This window comes from Penaeus vannamei, chromosome 30, assembly GCF_042767895.1.
Source record: "Penaeus vannamei isolate JL-2024 chromosome 30, ASM4276789v1, whole genome shotgun sequence".
Lineage (NCBI taxonomy): Eukaryota > Metazoa > Arthropoda > Malacostraca > Decapoda > Penaeidae > Penaeus > Penaeus vannamei.
In genome coordinates this window covers 27,904,046-27,926,545 of record NC_091578.1, presented here as the reverse complement: position 1 = coordinate 27,926,545, position 22,500 = coordinate 27,904,046, and the positions used below count along the sequence as shown (strand labels likewise).

The following is a 22,500-nucleotide window of genomic DNA, read 5'->3' as shown; positions in this document are numbered from 1 at the left end:
TATTGTAATGGATATAGATGGTGGGTGAAAGACATTCCAAACTGCCGAACAAGGAACTAACGCTGCTCGGTTACTTGTCGGCATTACTCTGGTCCTTTACAAATGCCGTGAGAGTATCGTAGAGGGCTGTTGCCATTTTGTGCTCCTGTGCATCTTCTGGCAACAGACTGAGAGCGTGTGTTAATAACGTCACTGTACTTCCTAGGGGAGCGGCTGGGCAACGAAGACTTCCGGCATCCTGATGAGGAGAAAATAGAAAACAAGGAAATAGAGAACAAAGCAATTGGCAAAACAAAAAAAAAAAACACACACACACACACACACAGATATATAACACATTAATGACCTATTACCCTCTAAATCAACTGAGGTTTACACAACAATTCACAATTTATTTCCACTGCATTAATTTATTACAAATGGTAACTTACCAGGGGCAAAGTATCATCATGTCCCTTAATACCTTCCCAATCGAACCAAATAACGCAATGACCCTTTATACTTAGCTGATACTCACACAGGACTTAATCCACTCTGTAATAGTAGGGGAGGTTAGAGCCAGATGGTGTGCGGTCCTCGGAGAGTTTTCCAGCTGGTAGTTCAGCCTCTGCCCGGCAATAAGGACCAGCTGCGACCCCAACAACGTAGCATCACTAATGGTTGGGAGCTCCTAAAAAACAAACCAATAAGACATTAAGCAAGAGCAAGTTAACAAGATACTTAAAGTTGGATTGCTCCTCATACCATCCTTGCAGAACAAAAATACCCCTTGATCCTAATGTAACTAAATGAAAAGGAAATTTTGCTCAATATTGGAAGAAAAGACATTAAAAATCATGCATACAGACAAATACATAGAGTGACACATTTCACAGGTGTTTTAGACAATACTATCAAAAGTATTTATATTCAATATATAAAAAACAAAAAATCCTATAAAGTTAAGAAAACAATAAACCACACCTCTTCTGCCAATTTATCAAGTCCAGAAGTGTAGAGTTCGCATATATGATGACGGTGTAACACATCTAGTGAAGTTCCCCATGCTCTACCCAGGTCAATTGCCTGGCGAATACTCAGTGAATCTCCCTGAAAAAAAGAAGGAAATTCGCATAAAACATGATGAGTATAGAATCTAATACATGGGAACATTTATGAAGAGTTCTATTTAATCACAAACACCTACATAATAATGCATGCTATCTACTAATTTGTAATATACCTGGTTATATTCTGTAGTATCTGGAAGTGAGGAAACTGCGGCTGTGATTACTCTGCATAAGAGAGCTAAGCGAGCCTTTATAACAGTTGGGTCTGTGTGGCCTCCGATAGTCCAACTGGTTGTCAGAGGCTTGAACAAGACGCTACGGTCCTATGTGCAAAAACAAAGGAAAATGTAAACACCAAAAAGATAAAATGAGTTTTTGAAACAACATAAAGAAAAAGGCAATACAATACTTTTTATCAGTCTTACTGTTAAGAGTCTGTCAATATGTGTTACAAAATATCATGAAGTAAGAAAGGAAATTTTACATAATGAATTTCAATAGGCATCAATAACTAAAAACATAATATGATACCACAAATTTTATCATTATAATATGTAGTTGGCGAAAAGTCAACCTCCAACACAAAATTTACCATGAAAATGAGTAAGTGGTAAAAGAAAATCCCTTATCACATACTTCACAATCAAAATAAGTATGTGGCAAAAGGAACCCCTTTAACACATTACCTTGCCATCAAAATAGGTCAGTGGCCTCACGGACTTCAGCCCATGTTGTGTGACTAGATAAAGGACAGAGACAAGCTGGTAATGCTGGTACACAAGGTCATAACAGGTCATCTTCTGCATCACTGTGAGTTCTACCAAGGCCGGCGACCCTTCCTGTCCACTCCAGAAACTATCTGCTGGAATGACTAATGGCTTCTCCACCTCACAAACTACATTTGCCTGTTGAGGACAAAGATAAAATTACTGGATGTGTTCAATATCATAAATACATGGTAAGATGGGTCCAGATAAAATTTGTGATTGCCATTTTGAGAGAAACATTTGGTAGAAGAAAGCAATACTGCCTACAGACGCAAAAAGTTTAAACCAATCCCTGTGCACTTTTATCTATATTCCCATCCCACTGTAAATGATAATCATTTCAATACATAGAGTAAAACTTTCTGCACTCCTTCGACACACTTACTTCCATAATTTGTTCTAGGAGGGTGAGGACTGCCTGCAGCACTGGAGCAAGGTTGTGTTCCCCGAGGCCAAGGTCCCTTCGGCACAGTCGGTCTTTGGGTATCCTCCCTACTTTGTCCATCAGACTTGTCGTTAACTGGACAAACTGGCTCACCCATGTTTCCCACAGCATCAGCGAAACACCTGAGAGGGTTTTTTTTGAGGGAGGATTAACAGAAGCAGACTAACAGAACATGGTAAAAAAGGATAATAATAAAATTAGTAAGCAATAATAATAACTCCAAAAATGATCAAAAGTAGCTCTAGTCTCCTCTAAATGGTAAATATTTTCATATATCACACTGCAATGCCTATAGCTTAAGAATGGTTACCACTTCACTTATCAATATAAAAAGTATTAAAAGAAATCCTCTCCCCTTGCATATAAACTCTTTGTCACCTAGTATTTACTAAAAAAGATACCTTTAAAAAATGACAACTAGACCTGCATCCCAAAAGACACAAAAATTTTACCATGTCTAATATGTGAATTCCTTATACTTCCAACAAGCTTCACAGCCTGTGAGATCAAATTGGTGTCATCCCTCGCTTTGTTCCACGCTGCCACTAACTCCCAGCTCATGTTCGTTAGAACTGAATCTGCTGCCACGGAATTTGGGAATTTCTTGCTAACATTCTTTAAAAATTCTGAAAAAAGAGACTCTTTGTAATGTGATTGTAAATAGATTTATTAGTCTTTTCTGCAAATGGTCGATGCGAGTCTGATATCTGTGTAATGCAGTAATGACGGGATGGCAAAGGTAAATGCAATATCCACTGTGCTTTTCTGTTTTGTTAATCAACTGTCTTGATCCATTAGTTGCAAGTGCTTAATCATTCAGAAATCTATTACTACTCCTATCTATCTCACATTTTTACCCTTTTCCATGATTTCTCACAGCTATTAATATTGACAACAACAATAACAACAACATCAATATCAATATTATCAGATTTTTTTTTCTTCGAAAACCCAGAGAAAGGGAATATGAGATGAGGTCATGTAGGCATACTGATAGGTTCCATGGGTGTCTATAGACTTCAGGAGCCACGAATGCGCAAACAAAATTCACAAAAAACAAGCAAACCGTGTGATTACTCTGCAACAATGGGTTAATTTCATTTATAAATAAGGAGTTCTGCTAAGATCTGGTTGATCTGAAGCAAGAGCACACACAATGACTTTTACTCCCTCTTCAACCCTTGCATTCAACTTCCTTCCCAAATTTGCACTCACTCTCACTCCTTTTCTATTTCTCTCTCTCTATCATTCTTTCCTTACTTCCTCCTTCTCTTTCACTCTCACTCTCATTCTCACTCTCACTCTCATCCTCATTCTCACTCTCACTTTCACTCTCACTCCTACTCTCACTCTCACCCTCACTCCCATTCTCACTGCCTCTCTCTTACTTACCAGCTATTTTCCCATCAATCTGCTTCAGGTCATTTGGAACAGAATCAGAGGTGACCTCCATTTGATCTGTCTGCCCTGAATCATCGTCCATTTTCTCTAATGCCTCCTTCTCCAGTCTCCTGAGCTCATCCTGCTTACGCACAAGTTGCACCACACACTCATGATCCATGCCGGAGCCAATGAACCAGTTCGCAACAAGCTCGGCAACATATCCTGAAATAAAAATGAAGATGTTATAATCTGAAACAGACTACCTGTCTACCTAAAACATATTTCATATCACAGCTTATTCTAATTAGAACCTATCTATCCTAGACTATGCATCTTAACCCAATAGAAAAGCAATTTTGCATCACACTTTTTTGTTCTCATTTTCCTATATCTTGTTTGTAATTCAATGGGAAAATCAAATTTTTTATTAGTTTTGTTTAGCTGACTAATAATAATATTAAAGAAAAGGTTTTAAATTTCTATACGTATGGTACCCTTTCTTAGCCAAAGATTGTGACCCAAAATTGTTTTCAAGAAATCTGATTGCAATGTTGATATATAATGCCTGCCTGTGCTTCATGAAGCAAGATACGGTTTAGTAATAGTACTAATAAAGATTAAGAACCACAGACACAGAGTAAATTGATGAATACCTTTCCCTTTATCAAGAAGGTCCTTTACTGACACCTCAAGCTTGGGTTGTCTCTGAGGCCCGTTCTCTGGTACGAGTGACAAGAACTGATTCAGAGGAAGAAGACACTCTAACTGGCCAATCACCAGATTCCATTCGACCATCTCCATCGAAAGTCCTTCCCAGTCGTTCAGAGATAAGTATTTATGGTCTGTGTCATCCTCGGCATTGGTCTGGATAATGTCCTTTTTGAAGTGCAAGGCATTTTCTGTCACAGTGGAATGCAACCGAGCTTCCAGGTTGGCATGAACGCCTCGGCACAAGAGTGACGCAATGTAGGCTTGGTAAGGCTGGGTGGAGGCCACTAACTTATCCCTTACTGAGCTCCACCAAGGACTCAGCTGGCTAATATCGCATAGCACCTTTTCTCCTGGAAGAAAGACGTGTTTAAGATCTAGCAAAGCAATATGAGAACACCTTTAATACCATATTAAGGTGTGTGTAGATTTAGAATATTTTTCTATATGATATTATCTCATAATATACATTTAATTCCATCACATAATAATTTAGTAGAACTCTTCTAAAATACTACAAAAGCAAAAAAATACATCCACAATGGAAGAGAATCATATAATCAAATAAAACTTCAAATGCAATCAGCTTCTACGAAACAAACAAAATTTTCCAACCAGAGACTACATGAATGGTATTTCCCACCTGCTAATGTGGACAGACAGTAAAATATTGTGCCTAGATGAAGGGCTGACACTGTGTCAGGACTGCAACAAAGGGACCAATGGTGCAGTGCTACATGCAGCAAGGACTCCAAGTTGCTTCCGCTTTCCTCGATGGCCTGACTGAACTTCTTCATGCTTTCACTATGCCAAGCCCAGCCATAGAGGAATTCCCCTGAAACAGAGAGAAGATATTTCTAGAGTAGATTAGTTTAGCAACAAAGAAAACCAGCTTGTTTTTCTTCAGGTACAGTATATGTATAATATAATCTTACAACAACTCTTGAAAATCTGAAAGAATATCTTTATTTCCCACTTCATTACTTTATCATGAATTAAGCCAAGTATGCCAGACAGAAGACTATGTGCTAACTAATGATAACAGTAATAATAAAACAAGTTAGGTAAAGATGACACCACTGTATACATAGCAATAATTGCATAACAGCATTTCTGGCATATGTTGGGCATATACAGTTTTCCTAATGTACAATAAATTTCACAGGCTCAGAATGAAAGTACTGATACCCAAGTACATGAACATAAAAAGCCATCAATTGTTCAAGACATCAATTAGAATTCTTTACATCCCCTCAAATAAAAGGTTCAATCTATTCAGTAAGTAGTTAAAAATCTCTTCAAATAAGTCTTTAAAGTGACACATTCATAAAGTAAAATGAGTACCACTTGTACACTGCTTTTGGCAAAAGTTTCATCTCCACTTAGAGGCTCAAGGTGTCTGTCATGCACATTTCAGGTCACAATATATAACTGACATTTGTCTCTTAGTATCTCTCAGTATATTTCTCTTTAACTCTTACAGAAACAAAGATATCACATATTTCACTTTTCAACATTTTTCAAAATCAAAATTTCATGAATTCAAATCAATTATAATATTTCCAGAAACAGACACTTACCCAGTCTCAAACGCTTCTCTTGTTGAATGTCTTCTTTCATGTTAACAGGGAGCGTTTTGTTGGCCAAATCCTTCACTAAAGATCCTACAGTTACATCCCAGCAGCGAATAAAAGAGCCTATGCTAAAGTTCACTGATGAATCGGAAAATCTGACCTGCAGGGTGGGAAAAAAGTACACTACATATCTGTTACGTTAATACCCTTACATACTAAGATATCATATATCTAAAACATGACAAAAAGCAATTTCATGCAAAAACAGCTATGAACATGCATAATGTCAAACTGTCCTCAGCAAACAAAACCTTGTTAATCAGAAATATTCTATAAGTAAAATAAAACGGTTAATAAACTTTCATTCTAAAACAATGGCAATTCAACAACTAATACTTATCTAATCTTTTACTTATAATTTCTGTAGGAATGAACTATACTTATTACTGTCTCTAAAAGCCATAATCTTAACAAGATAATAAAACATGTAGACCTCTTTTGCAGAAACTATTTTCTTTGATGTTGCTGATCTTAATACATTAGTCTCTATTTCTAAACTGGAGATAGACTTACCTTCTTTGAATTCGTAGTCTTGGAGTTCGCATAATGTTCAAAGGTTGACAGGAACGCTTTGGTTTCCGCTGGCGTCAGAACCAGAAGTCTTGCTAGTTGCTGTAAATTGAAAAAATAAGTGCACATCATTTTCAGGCCATCTTAGTTGATACTTTCATTGTTGAGGTTGTTGTAAATGTTCTGTATGGCTCCTCTGTATAAAAGGCCCACACCATGCATGTAGGCAAATACTTTCACAGAACCATTCCATGACAGTTGGGAGGATGTGATATTGTACTGTCATTTCTCTGAAGTCCATGCTGTACACTCCAAAAGGATGTGCATGTATGTATCATCTCCAAGTAGAATAAATTATTTGATAAAGGAGATACTAAAAAGCCAAAATGACTTGGGCTTTTATCTGAAAACACTTTAGGTAGACAATTATGCAATATGCTAAGGGCAGTACCAACTCTTGCAAAACCAACATCTGACTTTCTTAATTGAGTTTGGATAAAAAAAAATTATGATCTTTTATTCTCTCTAACAATGAGGAAAACTATGGCAGAGCATCATGACAGTCAAAGACATAAGGAAATATTAAATATAAATCCTTAGAGCTACTCATAAACATAAACTTAGATAAAAAGAAACAATATACCTTTGAATATGAATCCTGATCTGTATTTTTTCCATGTCCCCTTGTACTTGTAAGCAAGTTTGTGCATACAAACAGGTTCACTGGTATATATTCATATACAGAAAAAGCAACAAAACTACTTACCAACACTAATGTTTCATCATCTGGGTCCGGCGAAGCTTCCCGGCTTGTGTGTAGTTCTACCAACACCATGTAGAGCTGCAACAACTGCTTCAAGCGTAGAAGCTGCTGGCCGAGAAGACGGCTCTCATGATCTTGGCTCTGAACACCATCTTCTGAAGTTGGTGGTAAATGTGAATTAAACTAATGTACTTTGAACTTAATGTAAATATGAAATGTAATCTGATTCAATGTAAAAGTGAATTTATTATTGTTAATATTGTGGACAATCATAAATATATCTTTATCAAATGTAAAAACTGTTTCAATAAATGTTATCAAATGAGGTAGCTTTGGGATCATGTACTGATATCCACAATGGTGTATAATAGAATTGTTTATTTTAATTTCAAATTCTCCACTTTCTAATTGCCTTTTAAGTGGCATTCACATTTCTTACTTTTTGAATTTGTTCTCTTACAATTATCCCTTTAATGATGCAATCAATGAAGCAACAAAGGAAATGATAGAGAAAAATGTTCATCCTATCATTTTCACATAAATGCTACAAACAGAAAATTATCACTCATTTCTTTTCTTTTCTTAATGAGACATCTAAATACATAACCTCATCCTCTCACCTTTCTCCTCTTCCGCACCAGGACAGTAAACTGGTAGAAAGATGTCCAGCAAACCCTGCAGCAGCGACGAGGTGAGATGCTGCGACAGGATTAGGGCCTGGACTGCCTGTTTCCGGACGCCCGATGTCTTTATCTCAGAGACGGTCTTCAGTACCTCTTCCTCGTTGTTGTTTCTCAGGTGAGACTTGAGGGTCTTCAGAAGGTGCAGATCTCGGGCTCTCTTGCTTGTCTTCCCACTAAATAAAGAAATAAGAGAAAACGGTAAATATTAGTCTACATTGCAATCCCAAGAATCAAGAATTAAAAAAAAAAGTAATAATGATAACAATAATAATATGAAGAATATAATGAAAAACATGAAAAATCTAAAACAAAAACAAATCAAATGAAAAATTAAGAAAAATAATAATCCACAGAAAAAAAAAAGTTAAAAAATACATAATATAATATCATAAAAAAAACTCACAAACAAAACTCACCCAAGAGCCATATGGAAGGGAACAATAACTTCGCTGATTTGCCCGTCAGGAGTCACAAACAGAACTGGGAAGACCTTACATCGGACGCCTCGCACACTATTCACACCAAGCAGGGTGTGTGGAGTGTATAATAACCTGTAATGGAATATCACTCTTTCAGTCTATATATAAGATGAGATAAATGAAAGGAAGACATATATTCTATTCCTAACAATTTCAAAACACAGACACAGACACAGACAGACAGACAGACAGACAGACAGACAGACAGACAGACAGACAGACAGACAGACAGACAGACACACACACACACACACACACACACACACACACACACACACACACACACACACACACACACACACACACACACACACACAAACACACACACACACAAACAAACACACACACACACACATACACACACACACACACACACAAATAAAGTGGTTGTGAAAATTACCGTGCATGCTTTGGCACATTGAACGCAGCAACTCTTGGCCCTTGCTGTGGGGTCCACACCTCCAACAACCCTCGCCTTGGTGCGTATATAAGCAAGAACGCGACCTGCCTCTTCATTCCCCCCCATTCACCCTCGACTTCCAGCCACCCACAATCTGCATCTCTGTAACCTAGAAGATATTTAAAATATTATAAGATTAATTAGCAGAAGTAGAGTGTCTATCTATCATTTAATACTTCCTATGTCTAAAATTTTATTTCATAAAGAATGAAAGTAATACAGGACAGCATACTCTAACTTCCTTCCCAGCTGAGTATCCTAACACTGCAAATTCTGCCCACAGTTTCACAAATATCACCTAAACAAAAACTAAATGGTATTCCCCTCAGTGACAACTCTTCACTTACGAATGGATGAAATGGCACATTGGGCAACATACAAAGCGTGAATGGGAATGATGTAAGGTGAACTGATTTCTGTCTAAATTGAGGCCTAAGTTCAAGATATTGCTTCCAGATTTTTGGTCATTAAAAAAATGTTTACTGAACATGCCTGTACACATCAAGGTGTACCTTCTTGCTTCAAAAGAGTGAGTCTTCAACAGCAAATTGTAAAGTTACTCCTACTGCCTTGTTGCTAAACAAACTGCTTTACTAGGCTGACTTCTAATCATGGAATGTAACCATTAGTTCATAGCATTAGATCAGCTGTCATTTTGAATTCAAACCTACTACTAAAAAAGACATGTGTGTTCATTCCTGTGCTTGTGTTGTGAGGAGAAGGAGGTCGCTAAAGATATATCCTAGGGACCAACAGCATTCCTTCACATACAATTTTGGGCTCCCCTAAATGATGACAAATACTGTTTATCTACATGAAATATATCTATGAGAGAAAACACACACACTTCAGTAAAGACTATAAAACACTTCAATATTACCCATATGAAATATAAAGAATCTTTCAATATACATATATGTTACATTACCTTTCCACATCCGCAAGGCAACTCCTCTCTGGACATCAATCAGTGTTACACGTCCGAAGTCGTCTGTAACTGCTGCTAGTCTGCGTCCAGGGGCCAGACTCAAGGACAGGCCTGTTCTTCTTTTGTCAGGAACAGACCATCTAAAATCAAACAAATGATATCAGGAGTTAAAAAACATTCTTTACTTATCACTTCAAATACCATATTTATATATAACATACTGCTACCACTTACTTGTATGGCAATGGTGTTGCAGGTTCAATCTTTGGTTTCTCTTTTGATTTCTCTGCTTCCCTATTCTTTCCTCTTCCAAATAGCCAACCACTGAAATAAATAAGGAATACCTTCAACAACATGAAAAGATATCAGAATATTTCCATTGCGTATACAAAAGTATATAACTATAACGCACTCAGCGAGGGCTAGAAAGCCTTTTGGAAAAGCCCATAGCCATACCACATGAAGCTCTGTAAACTATATTTTCTTACTAAGGTATCTGGATTTTTTGAATCCTTGAAATTAGATTAATGCAAAAATAACAATAAATCACTTATACCATTTACTAATAAAATCTCATTTCATGCAAGATTGTATCCATTTAAATTTTGTCTTTATGACTTACTGTCCATGGCCTACCTTAAGTATAAAGTGTAAAAAAATGAGTATGAAACCTCTCTAGAAAAACACTGCTTGCCTTGAATGTTTATCATCCTAGTCAGATCTGTATTACTTGAAACTCGACTTGAAACATCGAGATCTACAATTTCCTTCTTAATGCAGCTCTTTCATATCTGGTTTAAGAGTTTTAAGGCATACATGCGTAAAATAAGAAGAACAACAATGGGGATGAACTTTGGCTATGTAGCTGCTTCTTTTAAATAACATTTATCATTCTCACTGTACTCTTCTCTAAAAACATCAAGATTTGACAAGATAGAAAGAAAGGAAGAAAAGATTCAAGACTATTACAAACCATGTCGCCTAGAATCACACACCTTGCAGCTGAAACAAGTGCATCCTTCAATTTGCTTGCATAAAGGAGGGCAACATCTGCAACAAATGGCGGGGCTGACCCTTCTTGTGCATACAGAAAACCAATAAAAGGAATACGCCCAACAGTGAGGAGCAGTGAAGATGCTGGTACACCTGTTGTTAAGAGGATGCATTAGGTGATAATTCTTCCTTTGTAAACCGAGTCTGCAGTAAGTGAGAATATTTGTCTTTAATCTACTTAAATTACTTGATGTAGCCTAGTAAGAGGTGAAATCCTTATGGAGGATAGCACATTTTGGAAAGCATTTGACTCCCTTATTATAAAGTAAAATATGTGTAAGAACTTTATAATTCAATGAATAAAAGAAAATCAATAAATATATAAAAATAACAAATAACTGAGGAAACAAATTGTGGAACAGTGCAAAAAACTACGTGACACAATACTACATAATTTGTAAGTGCTTTCTCTTTCTCACATAAAAACAAAAAACTATAGTTCAAAGTACAAATTATTGTCCACTTTGGAACTAAAATAGAATCATGAAGGGTGACTTTGAACAGAAAAAATCTAATCAAAACAGCAAAGCAAAATAAAAGTAAGTTCTTCAATCATCTTACCGGAAGACACCATATGATTGAAGCCCTTGGCGAGTGAAGTCTGCGCCAGGTGATCATAAAGATACGGTGGAGTGACGCCTGGCCCAGCGCAATCCATTACCATTCCCTGATCCACCAGACCCCATTTCTTATATCCTAATGGCGGGACACTCACATTCTCTCCCCCACTCGCTGCAGCTGTTTGGGTAAATATTTAAGATATTAGAAAATTGCATCCTTCTGTGTATGAAATAGAATTTGTAGCTTTATTCATTAATGATAGTTATTTAAGAACCACCTACATAAAGGCTTTTTTTAAAGACACCAATTATAGTTTGAAAAGTACTAAAAAAAAGTTCTAGGTTCTAGCTTAACCATGTCTCACTTCCATGATATAGAAAACAAGCTTTTAGCTATTTTCTACTGTCTGACAAATAAGCAATTATATATAAAGAAACCAAACAATGCTGTGATACCTTTGGCAACCTGATTCCTGCAGCCTCGGAGAGTTTGGAAAAGGGAAAATCCATCGATGGTGGTTATAGATCTTGGGTAAAGTATGATGAGTTCCTCACTTGTATCCTGTGACAGAACTGCCCTGCTTCCGTCTGTCATGGTGCGGCACTTCAGACTCAACACAGGACCTTCTTCAAAGATTTGTGATAACAGGACCAGTCCACACTGAAAACATATACAGCATCTATTTAATTCAATACAATCATTAGAGAGATACTGCATTTTCATACATACGTATAGAGAACTGGCCTTCAATGCATATTGCCAGAGTTTCTTATCTATAATCTGCATGCATTCTCAAGTAAAATTACAAATCAATCCAAAATCTTAAACCAAACACTCCTGATAATTTGTGTCTCTGAATTGTCTAGAATACTCATGTGCTAGTTGCTCCTAAAACACATCAAAAAGATTATTACAAGACAAATCTACAAATGACGTACCTCAGTGTACATAGCCACATAGCCAGACGTAAATCCAACGATGACACAAGTCCAGTCCGGTCCGCCAGTGCTGCTCTGCTTCTGGGACAGGAGCGGCAGACACAATATGGCATTTATTTCATCGCTGAAAAGTGAAAGACAGTGGTAAATGTAAAGGTTATTATTTCCTTCAAATATGAATTCTTTTGGGAGGTTTCTGTCAACCTCTGATACACGAAAAATACACAAAATCATGAGAGTAAAATGCATTACTTAAAAAATAACAATAATAATTATAATAATAAAATTATCTTGTACATACTTGACACATAAATTCTATAACATTTCTTAAATTACTAGTTTCTGTGGTGCTTAATAATATTTAACAAAAGTACTGAAAAGAATCTACAAAATACCAAACAAATACTAGAAAACTATGCACACTTTTTCAAATTTGGAAGTTAAAATTTATCTATACTAGTACTATATAAAATGAACACAAACCAAACAGCTCACCTTGCACCATATCCTACAGTCCCTCGCCATGTGACAACCAAACGCATTTTGTTTTCCTCTTCTGCATAACTTTCCCATCGACCTGGCATGGAAAAGTAAATATGGTATATCTTCAGTCTATAAGTATATTTTCTATTCAGGCAAATTTTTTCACTGGAACTAATACAGATGTTTTGAAGAACTATACCGATTAGGCTATACATCAACATCTTACATCTACACCTACATCTATATCTCAATCTAAATCTATAATCATATCTATATATCTACCCATCTATCTACACACACACGCACACACGCGCACACACACACGCGCACGCACACACACACACACACACACACACACACACACACACACACACACACACACACACACACACACACACACACACACACACACACACACACACACACACACACACACACAGATATATATATATATATAAATACATACAATATCTATAAATGTCTATCTACATACATACATGAATAGATAGATAGATAGGTAAATATTTACATTACCATTTTCTCTCTTTAACAACAAACTTTGCCATGCAGGGTTTTAAAGCACCTTCCCTGATGCCTTACTCACGTGACAATATCGCTAATCGATTCTTGAAGCCAACTGCCATCAGGTCCGAGGTAGGAGAGGCTGCGATGTAACACTCCGCTAGCCATGACGTTTCTGGCTGAGGGGAAGACGACGAATGCGTGGCTGTGCTGTTGTCTCCTCCCTCAGGCTTAGGTCCTCCTCCTGGATCCATATCCCCCCAGTCCTCCCATTCCTCGTTCCACTCCGATGCTGTTCACAGAGAGAAATAACTTCCGATGCTTGCGTGTTTCCGTGGAGGTACATATAAACTACACATGAGAGCTCCGTATTTTCTTTTCCCATTCTCTTTTCTTGTCTTTTATATTACAAGGCATATCTATATAAAGCAAAACAAAACCCTGAATACCTAAATTTTCTATTCCCTTATACTTTTCTTGTCTTTTCTTTTACAAAGTATATATATATATAAAGCATTTGCAAAATAAAACCCTTAATACCTGTCAGCTGAGAAGAGGTGGACCCTATGGAGGGAGAACCTTGAGAGCCACTCGGGGTCAGATGTGGACACAGCCATTGCACTACTTCTGTGGTGTTCCCAATAGCAGCTATTTGATCCAATAGGCAAGACATCTATGATAAATCTGGAAGAAAACATTACAGTCAATAATAACAATTTCTTTATATATTCATGATAATCCAACACACTAATAAGATAAAAATATATATCTCTCTATTTCATAGCTATGGTTTAATTAATAACAAGGTAGGCAGATATCAAGTGACATGTAACCTCAACGTACAGGTTTAGGTCACCACCTCTCCATATACTATAGGCTCAAAGTCCTGAACACTAGATCAACAATTGGCTACTGACTCTTCAAATCAAGATGTTTGTTTCTAGATCCTTCATTACTGAGAAAAATATACATGAAAATTACATGAATAATTTGTAAGCCTAATCATTAAACTAATTTTCAACTGAAAATCAGTCTGAGAGTGACTGTCTGTCTGCTAACTGACTTGCACACATCTCTCTGTCTCACTCTCACTCTCACTCTCACTCTCACTCTTACTCTTACTCTTACTTTTTCTTACTCTTACTCTTACTCTTACTTTTTCTTACTCTTACTTTTTCTTACTCTTACTCTCACTCTCACTCTCACTCTCACTCTCATGCATGTATGCATGCATGCATGCACACATGCATGTGCACACACGCACACGCACACACACACACACACACACACACACACACACACACACACACACACACACACACACACACACACACACACACACACACACACACACACACACACAAATCCATGCCTACATATTTCGGTGTATATGAGTGAACACTGAACTCTTATGTGTACCATAAAATGATAATCTCATATCATCTTGTCTTGTCATGATAACCTCTTAACATCATGATTCAGCTAAGTGAAGAACCTAGGCATCACTGACTACATACATATATACATACACTTACACATACTTACATACATATATATATATATATATATATATATATATATATATATATATATATATATATATATATATATATATTACACATATACAGAAACTACATACATGTATCTGTATGTCTATGTGTATGCGAGAGTGTGAGCGTGCATGTGTGTGCATATGCATGTGCATGTATGCATGTACCTAAGAGTTTGTGATGATAACATCCAGTAATCCAAAATCCTTAAAAAAGCAGGATGCTGCCAATGCCAACATGGCTTTCAAGAGATCCAGAGAACTCCTCAGGGCAGCTATGAAGACATGTTATCTCACTACTTCACTAATACTCTGAAGATAGCTGATACTCTAACTGTCACGTTATTTTGCTGTTTGATGACTTTTTTGATCTCTTCATATTTTTGTAGTCACAAATGCTTCACTTTGTTTCACAGCCTTATTCAAACAGCAAGGAAAAATTACCAATCCTATTATGCGTAACTCCTTAGTAGCTAAATCTATTTGCTATTTCAAGGTTCATTCTTCTTAACAAAGAGGTCATGTTCTGACACTTTCTTCATTCTCAACTACATACTTACAATGGTCAGTGACATTACTACATTTAGTAGATGTTAATTTATATCATCCTTTAATCATGCCTTTGGTGATTTGTTTAAGCAGATAAGGATTAAGCATTTTGAAATCCAATGTAAAAAATTTCTTAGCCTATATACTAGTATCAACTACATAATATCAGTATTAATTTTATATTAGCTATGTCAATACATTTTCAGCTGTTATACCTGTAATAAGTGTCACCATAATCCTACATTCTCTCATGCCTAATCCTCCTTTGTACTTTTAACCTGCTTATCAATTCACAATGAAGGGGGGAAGTGCAGAGCAGGGGAACGAATATCCAATCTGCCAGTTAAATAATCCATAATTTAATGTCCCCAGGCTAAGTTTTTAATATTATTTTAGGAAGTAAAGGCACAGTATAATCAATATCTTTTACGTTCATACATAGTCCTCACACGCATTAAAATCTAATATAATGGCATATATAAAACAAAATAAATCAATCAGATATTAAGTAAAAATGAAAATAAAGGCTTGCAAACAGTAAAGACCACAACCACTTGCCAAAGTCCATATATCTACACATTCTCAATTATGTGCAATGCCATGGCCTCCTTGTTTCATGGTCTATTAATGGCCAGCAAATATCTATAATGTTTATTCAGGTCAGAGAGAACTTCTTAACCTCCCTAGCAACTTACTAATCAAATAAATAACCTGTCCATGCTCAATCTTCTCAAATTTGTCAAAAATGTTTATTCTCCTTTGCCCTAGCAGCAATATTGAGCCCCTAGCATTACTTTGTGGGATACTGTCATGGAAATTTACCCAAGATTTTTGTTTAGGATAATGCTGGATGTTACTGATGGATAATCTTTTCAATATTGGCTTTGTCAATACTTGTCTGACTTTGCGAAGACAGATGTCACACAGTTATATCAAATACAAGCCAATATGATTATCAGATTAACAGTTACCCAAATTAACTGCCTAAGTGAAAGAAAAAATGGTAATTACATAGCTTCTAAAAATGAAAAAAAAAGAAAAAATACAAACTTACAAGAAAAAAGAAAAGTAAACAACAAAAAACAAAACATCACTCTCCCAAAACTCACAAATTCCTCCAAAACAGGATTTAATACTTTCCTACAAAGTACGTCCCGTCACTTACAACCCAACGGGACTTAAACTTCAAACCCAATAGCAATTCCTGACATCTGAGGCATAAAACATCGAGCAAAAGCTGTCACTTGCCTTCTCTCGAGCGCTCAGCTGATGACGTCCAAATATTATGGTCACGTGACTTGCAATTCAAATGAGGCTCTGGATTTTTTCTTCGTGATTATACTTTTTTTTCTCTCTCGCTTTTTTATTTATTTTATTTTTTTGTAAAGGATGCAGGGGAGTATAATGCGTTATTATGTGTCTTGGGTTGTATGATAGGGTGTTATAATTTGTTATAAGTCATGAATTATACTTTAATATATCGTAATTTGTTTCGGTATGCCATATGTTATGTAACATCTTTACAAGATAACATTACAGCTATTCTTACATAGTGATTTACAATAAACACACATATTTCTCTTACATTTTATATCAATTTTTGTTATCGGTTGAACAGTTGAAGAGAAAATGGTTAACTTACAGAAGGAAAAATCAAGTATATTTTCATTATCTCGTGACGTTTATTCACGGATGCGAGAGACGAAAAAGGAATATTATAAGAAAATCAATTAATAAAAAGTAAAATTTCATAGACATAGATCGAAATAGCGAGAGAGAGAAAAAACAAATACGTTTTACTATGTTTAACCAAATCGAACATAAGTAAAGTAATGTCATAATAAAGCGAATTAACAAACGACTAAAAAACAAAAAAACAAAACAAAACTATATGACATAATAAAAAAAACAAAAACAATTCAGACCCTCATTTGATTGGCGCCAAAACCATCCAAAAGGCAAGACGACGAACGAAAAGAGAGACAGAGAAAAATCTGATAAAAATAAGAAAAACAGAAGTCGAACGATTATTTCCCGACTCGAGAAAGAGACAAGAACCTTTGCTCGTGTATTTCCAAGAGTTTTTCAGAGTGTTTGATGTGAAATATGGCTTCAGTGGAGGGCAAAAGGTTAGCTCCTCTCGTGCTTAGGTAATTCCTCAATAACTTCTTACTAATATATTAATTTAATTAAATTTACGATTAAGTTGCTTCTTATATGACAAGTTTTAAGGAAAAGTGTGAAATAGTGCATAGAAAAGGTACCGAATATACTAACATGAATAAGTATTAACCATGTAATTATCTCGTAAACTGTAATAAATAAATATACTAAATCAACCAATTATATATCTTTATAACCACGTTTGTATACTATTTGGTAATTCATATTGGAGTTATGGAGCTTTAGATATCACAAGGGCATGGGTAGGCCTACATAAGGAGTATATTTTTTTTCACAATATTAGACCTTTTATCGTAATGAATTTTAAGATTATGGCAGAGTTAAGTTTCATCTTGCAGCAAATTACAAGGCAAACGGTGTATGGAAACAACAGTAAACGGATGAAAAATAAAAAAATTCTTATGTAATTTTGGTCGCAAATCAAAAATAATGTTATTTGATTGAGGGGAAAATAAATTATGAAATACCTTGCTTGGGTTATTATAGTTATGAAAGATATGGCTTCTTTGTGTGGTGTTGGTCTCTTGATATTCTCCTCTTGAAAGATATACGATAACAGGAAGGAAAAACTAACCAGTTTTGCCTTTATTGAACTCGCAAACCTGTGTTGTCTTATGGGTTGTATAAGTACATTGGTGGATTTTTCACAAATAAATGCAGCAAAATATTTTGAAAACAACATTGACTTTCAAATGGAAACTATTTTCTCATAATTATACTTACTGTTCTGTCAGATTCCACTCAAAACTTTCTGTGATGTTGACAGAAGGCCTATGTTCCAAATTAATGTAAGCCCTCAAGTCCATAGTCTCGAGCAGTCACCTTACCCTCCATTCATGGGGTCTAGGCCGACAGACCTCCATCATGTATACTCTGGCACAATAGAGCTTGTACTTATTCCCTATTTGGTGATAAACTGCTAGTACGGTTTACAGTTCTTCTCGTACCAAAATACATATGATCAAAATTTTTGGACTTCACTTTAGTATAGTGAGGGGCAGAGGCCACGCAGATTGTATGAAGGCAGCTTGAATGTGTAGAAGTCTTCAGAATATTCACGGAGTATCAGTGTTTAACATCACCCATAAAATTTATACAGTTGCTTTAGTTTCCTTTCTTTAACTATGAAAATTTGATGCTACTGCTTATTGAACAGATCTGAAATACTAGGTGTGCAAATATGGAAAATAAGGCAAGATTTATACAATATATTTAATTTTCAAGAGCAATCTATTGATGTGATTATATTGTTGTGTTCCTTTATTTATTTCAACTTTCCTTACTAGTAATTATGATAATCACAGCCTTTTGTAAGCCTGTGTTAAGAAGAAGCAGTGTTAAACTTCAGTTCAGTTAGCATTTAGTTATGTGGGCCCAGTTTTAACCTCAAATAGATATTGATATTTTTTATTCCTTTTTTCCAGGATAAGGACACCAGTCTCCTATCAAATGGATCTTGATGAAGGTATTGGTGAGTTGATGTTGCATAAGGATATTCAGCCTAAACATGAATTATGTATATTAATATTTATATGTACATATATCTTACAATTAATAGGTTTCATATTATATGTGATTCTTTCCAATTAAAAAATTCCATAAAGAAATATTGGTAACATCAAATTCTACCTCTCCTCTGCAGATGATGATTTTGCAGACTTCACACCTCCATCGAAGAAGAGCAAAAGTGATAAAGAAGGGGATGCAGATTATCAGAAGGAAAAGAAGAGAGACTCCAGTAAGAAGGAGAAGAAAGAGAGCAGAGAGGAGAGAGAGAGAAGACACAAGGAGAAGAAGGACAAGAAAAAGGACAAGCACAGGGACAGGAGCCGAGAAAGAGAGAAAAACAGAGACAAGCACGAAAGTAGCAAGGAGCGCCGTGAATCCCGCGAAAGAAGCAAGGACAGACATAGTAGCAAAGAAAAAGACAAAAGCAAGGACAAACACAGAGACAGAGAGAGGAGAAAAGACTCTGAAGAGAGGAGTGGCAGAGAGAGGCGAAGTTCCAAGGAAGATGGAGAGGGAAAGAAAAATGAAGAGAAAGATTGTGCGGAGAATACAAATAAAGAAAGCAGCTTTAAGAAAGATCGGTCACCTAGTGCTTCAAACCAGGACAGTGTTCCTATGACATCAACTCAGAACTCTCCACGAAGAACGAACACTAAACCTAGAATGACTTTGGAAGAAAAAATATTCCAGGTATGTGCATTTCAGAAAAAAAGGGAATCGGTGACAATACTTGGGGATGGAGAGAGGGACATCTAGCTCCTAATGTAGGGTTTGAGCTCTTAATAGTCCAATACCAGAAACTGTAATGAATATATACCTATAGTTATCTTGTAAAATAGGAATCCATCCTAGCTAGTGTTCTTATGGTTTATTTCCTTATTTTCAAGACTTAGAGTAATAACAGCAACTAGCAACCTGGAGTCCTTTGTCATTTATTGCATTCATTTATATGTCTTGATAGATACTAACAAATCACCAAAGGCTAGGTGCTTAATCAAATGTATGAATGATAGTTATATCTTACAACTTTGTAATTTAGAAATTCTTCATTGCAGAGGGAATTGGAAGCTGCACTTGCAATCTCAAAAATAGAAACTGTCGGAAGTCCTCCATCAGAAGATAAACCACAGCCAGAGGATAAACCAGAAGAGGACAAACAAACCAAGAAGAATGATGACAAAACTAAAGCTACATCCTCTGAGGACAGTTCCGTCTCAACCAAGACAGAGGCAGCCAAAGAGAACCGCATCCCTCACAAAGAAGAAGAAAACATTAATATCGATATCAAGAATGAAGATGTAAGCATTGTTGAGGAAAAGGAAACGTTGCTAAGCAGTAATGACAGATTAAAACAGGAAAAAGAAGCCAAGCAAGAAACTGAATCTGCACCACCAAAGGATTCAAGTTCCTGCAAAGAGGAGGAGCCAAAACTTACAAACTCCAACCAAGAAGAGTCAGTACCTACAAAGTCCAAAAAAGAGGCAGAGTCAGTATCTACAAAGTCCACCCAAGAAGAGTCAGTATCTACAAAGTCCACCCAAGAAGAGTCAGTATCTACAAAGTCCACCCAAGAAGAGTCAGTATCTACAAAGTCCACCCAAGAAGAGTCAGTACCTAAAGTGTCCAAAAAAGAGGCAGAGCCAAAGTCTACGAAGTCCAGCAAAGCAGCGGAGTCAAAACCTGCGAAGTCCTACAAAGAAGAGGAGCCAATGCCTGGAACATCCTGGGGTCTTACCAGCAAGAGACAGAGAAAGACTGTTGTTTTCAAGGAAGGTAATTCACTTCAGTGTCTTTGTTACCTTATATATATATATATATATATATGTATATATATATATATATATATATATATATATATGTATGTATGTATGTAAGTATATACATATATAGCATAGTCTACCTAGCATTTTTTTTTTTTTTTTTTTTTTTTTTTTTTTTTTTTTTTTTTTTTTTTTTTTTTTTTTTTTTTGTCATTACTTAGCATTTAAATTGTGATATTCTTATTATCAGTGCTGTTATATATCCATGTATATATGTAATATGCAGTATTGTGATATTTTCTGTCATGATTTCCTTGTTTTTTCACCATGAAATTTTAGGTTTAATAATGTCATATTGGGAAGATTTTAAAGATTGTATATCAATATTATATTACACACATCATTATATTTAATCACCTGTTTTTATTCATTTATTTTTTTTTATTTTTTATTTATTTTTTATTTTTTTTTGCTGAATAACAAAATTTTTGGATCATAGTCCCCTTGTTACTTATAAAGAGAATTGATTAAGAAATAAGTTTTGTGTAACTTTACTTTCAATCCTTTCAATGTAAGTAGACTACAATTAATTCACATTTTTTATTTATTTATTTACTTTTTTCTTTTCCTTTCCAGATAGCGATTCAGACAGCTTTGATGGCTTTGATGATGCAGAAGTCTCAGATTTCTCAGAAGAAAGTGACTTTGCCCCAAGCCCAAAGAAGAAGGGCAAGAAGGGGAAAGAGAAGAAAGAAAAAGCACCCAAGAAAAAGGCGACTAAACCATCGGCCAACTCAAAAGCCAAAGACAGAAATCCCCCTCCGGAACCATCTCTCCCCAAAACTACGCCGGCTGCTAGAGGTTCACCCGTCAAAACAAAAGCTACAGACAGAATTCCCCCCTTGGAGTCCGCTCCTCCAAAAATGCCATCAGCGACAACAGTTCCCTCCGCCAAGAGAACGCCAGTTTCTGAAACGAAGGAAAACACAGCACCTCGAATACAACCTCCTGCTGTGTCAAGAGCTAAACCTAGTATACCTTCTAATAGAACAGTAAATAATGTTAGTAAACCAAAAATTTCTCAAACGATATCTTCTAGAGAGACAGCTAGTTCTTCACCTAGCTCAGGAGGTATTACGAAATCTGCAGGACTTGTTAGATCGCAGTTCAAAAGTCCAGTACTTAATGGTCCAGGGATTTCGTCCGGAAATTCACCCACTTCGGGGAGACCTATTGGTTTGCGTCTTGGTCTTTCCAGGAGGGCGAATTTCAAGCCTTTACACCCCAACATGTCTGGAAAGTAAATAATTACGGAAGATTTTCAAGCTGATGCAGTTTTATATGTACATTTCTTATTCTTTTTTTTTCTTTTTTCTTTTTTTTTATTGTGAAAGTATGAGATTTAAAGTGTAAATATATTTGTGCCCTTTCTATATATTTGTAAGATATTGCTATTGTTATTGCTTTCTCTATAGGAAGTAAGGTATATATGCTAATTTATGTAAATATATCATATTTTAAATTTTTGAGTTTATAACTCTATCCTGCCAATTATTAGAAAGGAATATAATTCTGGATAATAA

At 35.9% G+C, this 22,500-nt stretch overlaps 2 protein-coding genes across 6 annotated transcripts in view; one reads left to right on the top strand and one right to left on the bottom strand.

Annotated features, from left to right (window-relative positions):
• The window catches only part of Rab3-GAP (Rab3 GTPase activating protein), a 17,391-nt gene extending 617 nt beyond the window's left edge, over positions 1–16,774 (bottom strand). Inside the window, exons 1-26 of one of the 2 annotated variants that reach the window (XM_070143399.1) lie at positions 16,713–16,774; positions 13,907–14,050; positions 13,449–13,658; positions 12,857–12,938; positions 12,362–12,485; positions 11,879–12,083; positions 11,424–11,600; positions 10,805–10,955; positions 10,044–10,133; positions 9,810–9,949; positions 8,822–8,990; positions 8,359–8,493; positions 7,880–8,115; positions 7,263–7,414; positions 6,500–6,598; positions 5,933–6,086; positions 4,996–5,187; positions 4,298–4,705; positions 3,654–3,866; positions 2,714–2,887; positions 2,202–2,383; positions 1,736–1,954; positions 1,223–1,372; positions 964–1,089; positions 518–670; positions 1–238 (exon numbers count right to left, since the gene is read on the bottom strand). The exon at positions 1–238 is cut by the window's left edge and continues 617 nt beyond it. In XM_070143399.1, coding sequence (XP_069999500.1) covers positions 71–238; positions 518–670; positions 964–1,089; positions 1,223–1,372; positions 1,736–1,954; positions 2,202–2,383; positions 2,714–2,887; positions 3,654–3,866; positions 4,298–4,705; positions 4,996–5,187; positions 5,933–6,086; positions 6,500–6,598; positions 7,263–7,414; positions 7,880–8,115; positions 8,359–8,493; positions 8,822–8,990; positions 9,810–9,949; positions 10,044–10,133; positions 10,805–10,955; positions 11,424–11,600; positions 11,879–12,083; positions 12,362–12,485; positions 12,857–12,938; positions 13,449–13,658; positions 13,907–14,039 — 4,242 coding nt within the window. In that variant the 5' untranslated portion in view covers positions 14,040–14,050; positions 16,713–16,774 and the 3' untranslated portion in view covers positions 1–70. The remainder of the gene's footprint in view (positions 239–517; positions 671–963; positions 1,090–1,222; positions 1,373–1,735; positions 1,955–2,201; positions 2,384–2,713; positions 2,888–3,653; positions 3,867–4,297; positions 4,706–4,995; positions 5,188–5,932; positions 6,087–6,499; positions 6,599–7,262; positions 7,415–7,879; positions 8,116–8,358; positions 8,494–8,821; positions 8,991–9,809; positions 9,950–10,043; positions 10,134–10,804; positions 10,956–11,423; positions 11,601–11,878; positions 12,084–12,361; positions 12,486–12,856; positions 12,939–13,448; positions 13,659–13,906; positions 14,051–16,712) is intronic. The other variant, XM_070143400.1, reaches the window with a different exon arrangement.
• Positions 16,775–17,374: 600 nt separating this feature from the next.
• LOC113825413 (uncharacterized protein DDB_G0286299) lies at positions 17,375–22,434 on the top strand. Of its 4 annotated transcripts, none has more exons than XM_027378241.2 (5): positions 17,375–17,593; positions 19,073–19,119; positions 19,291–19,847; positions 20,213–20,930; positions 21,554–22,434. In XM_027378241.2, exons 1-5 carry the CDS (start codon positions 17,571–17,573, stop codon positions 22,219–22,221), a joined length of 2,013 nt encoding a protein of 670 aa, XP_027234042.2. In that variant the 5' UTR covers positions 17,375–17,570; the 3' UTR covers positions 22,222–22,434. The 4 variants fall into 4 exon arrangements, with proteins under 4 accessions (XP_027234042.2, XP_027234040.2, XP_027234041.2 ...); XM_027378239.2 differs by having other exon boundaries at positions 17,375–17,614; XM_027378240.2 differs by having other exon boundaries at positions 17,376–17,614; positions 19,073–19,113.
• The last annotated feature ends 66 nt before the right edge of the window (positions 22,435–22,500 follow it).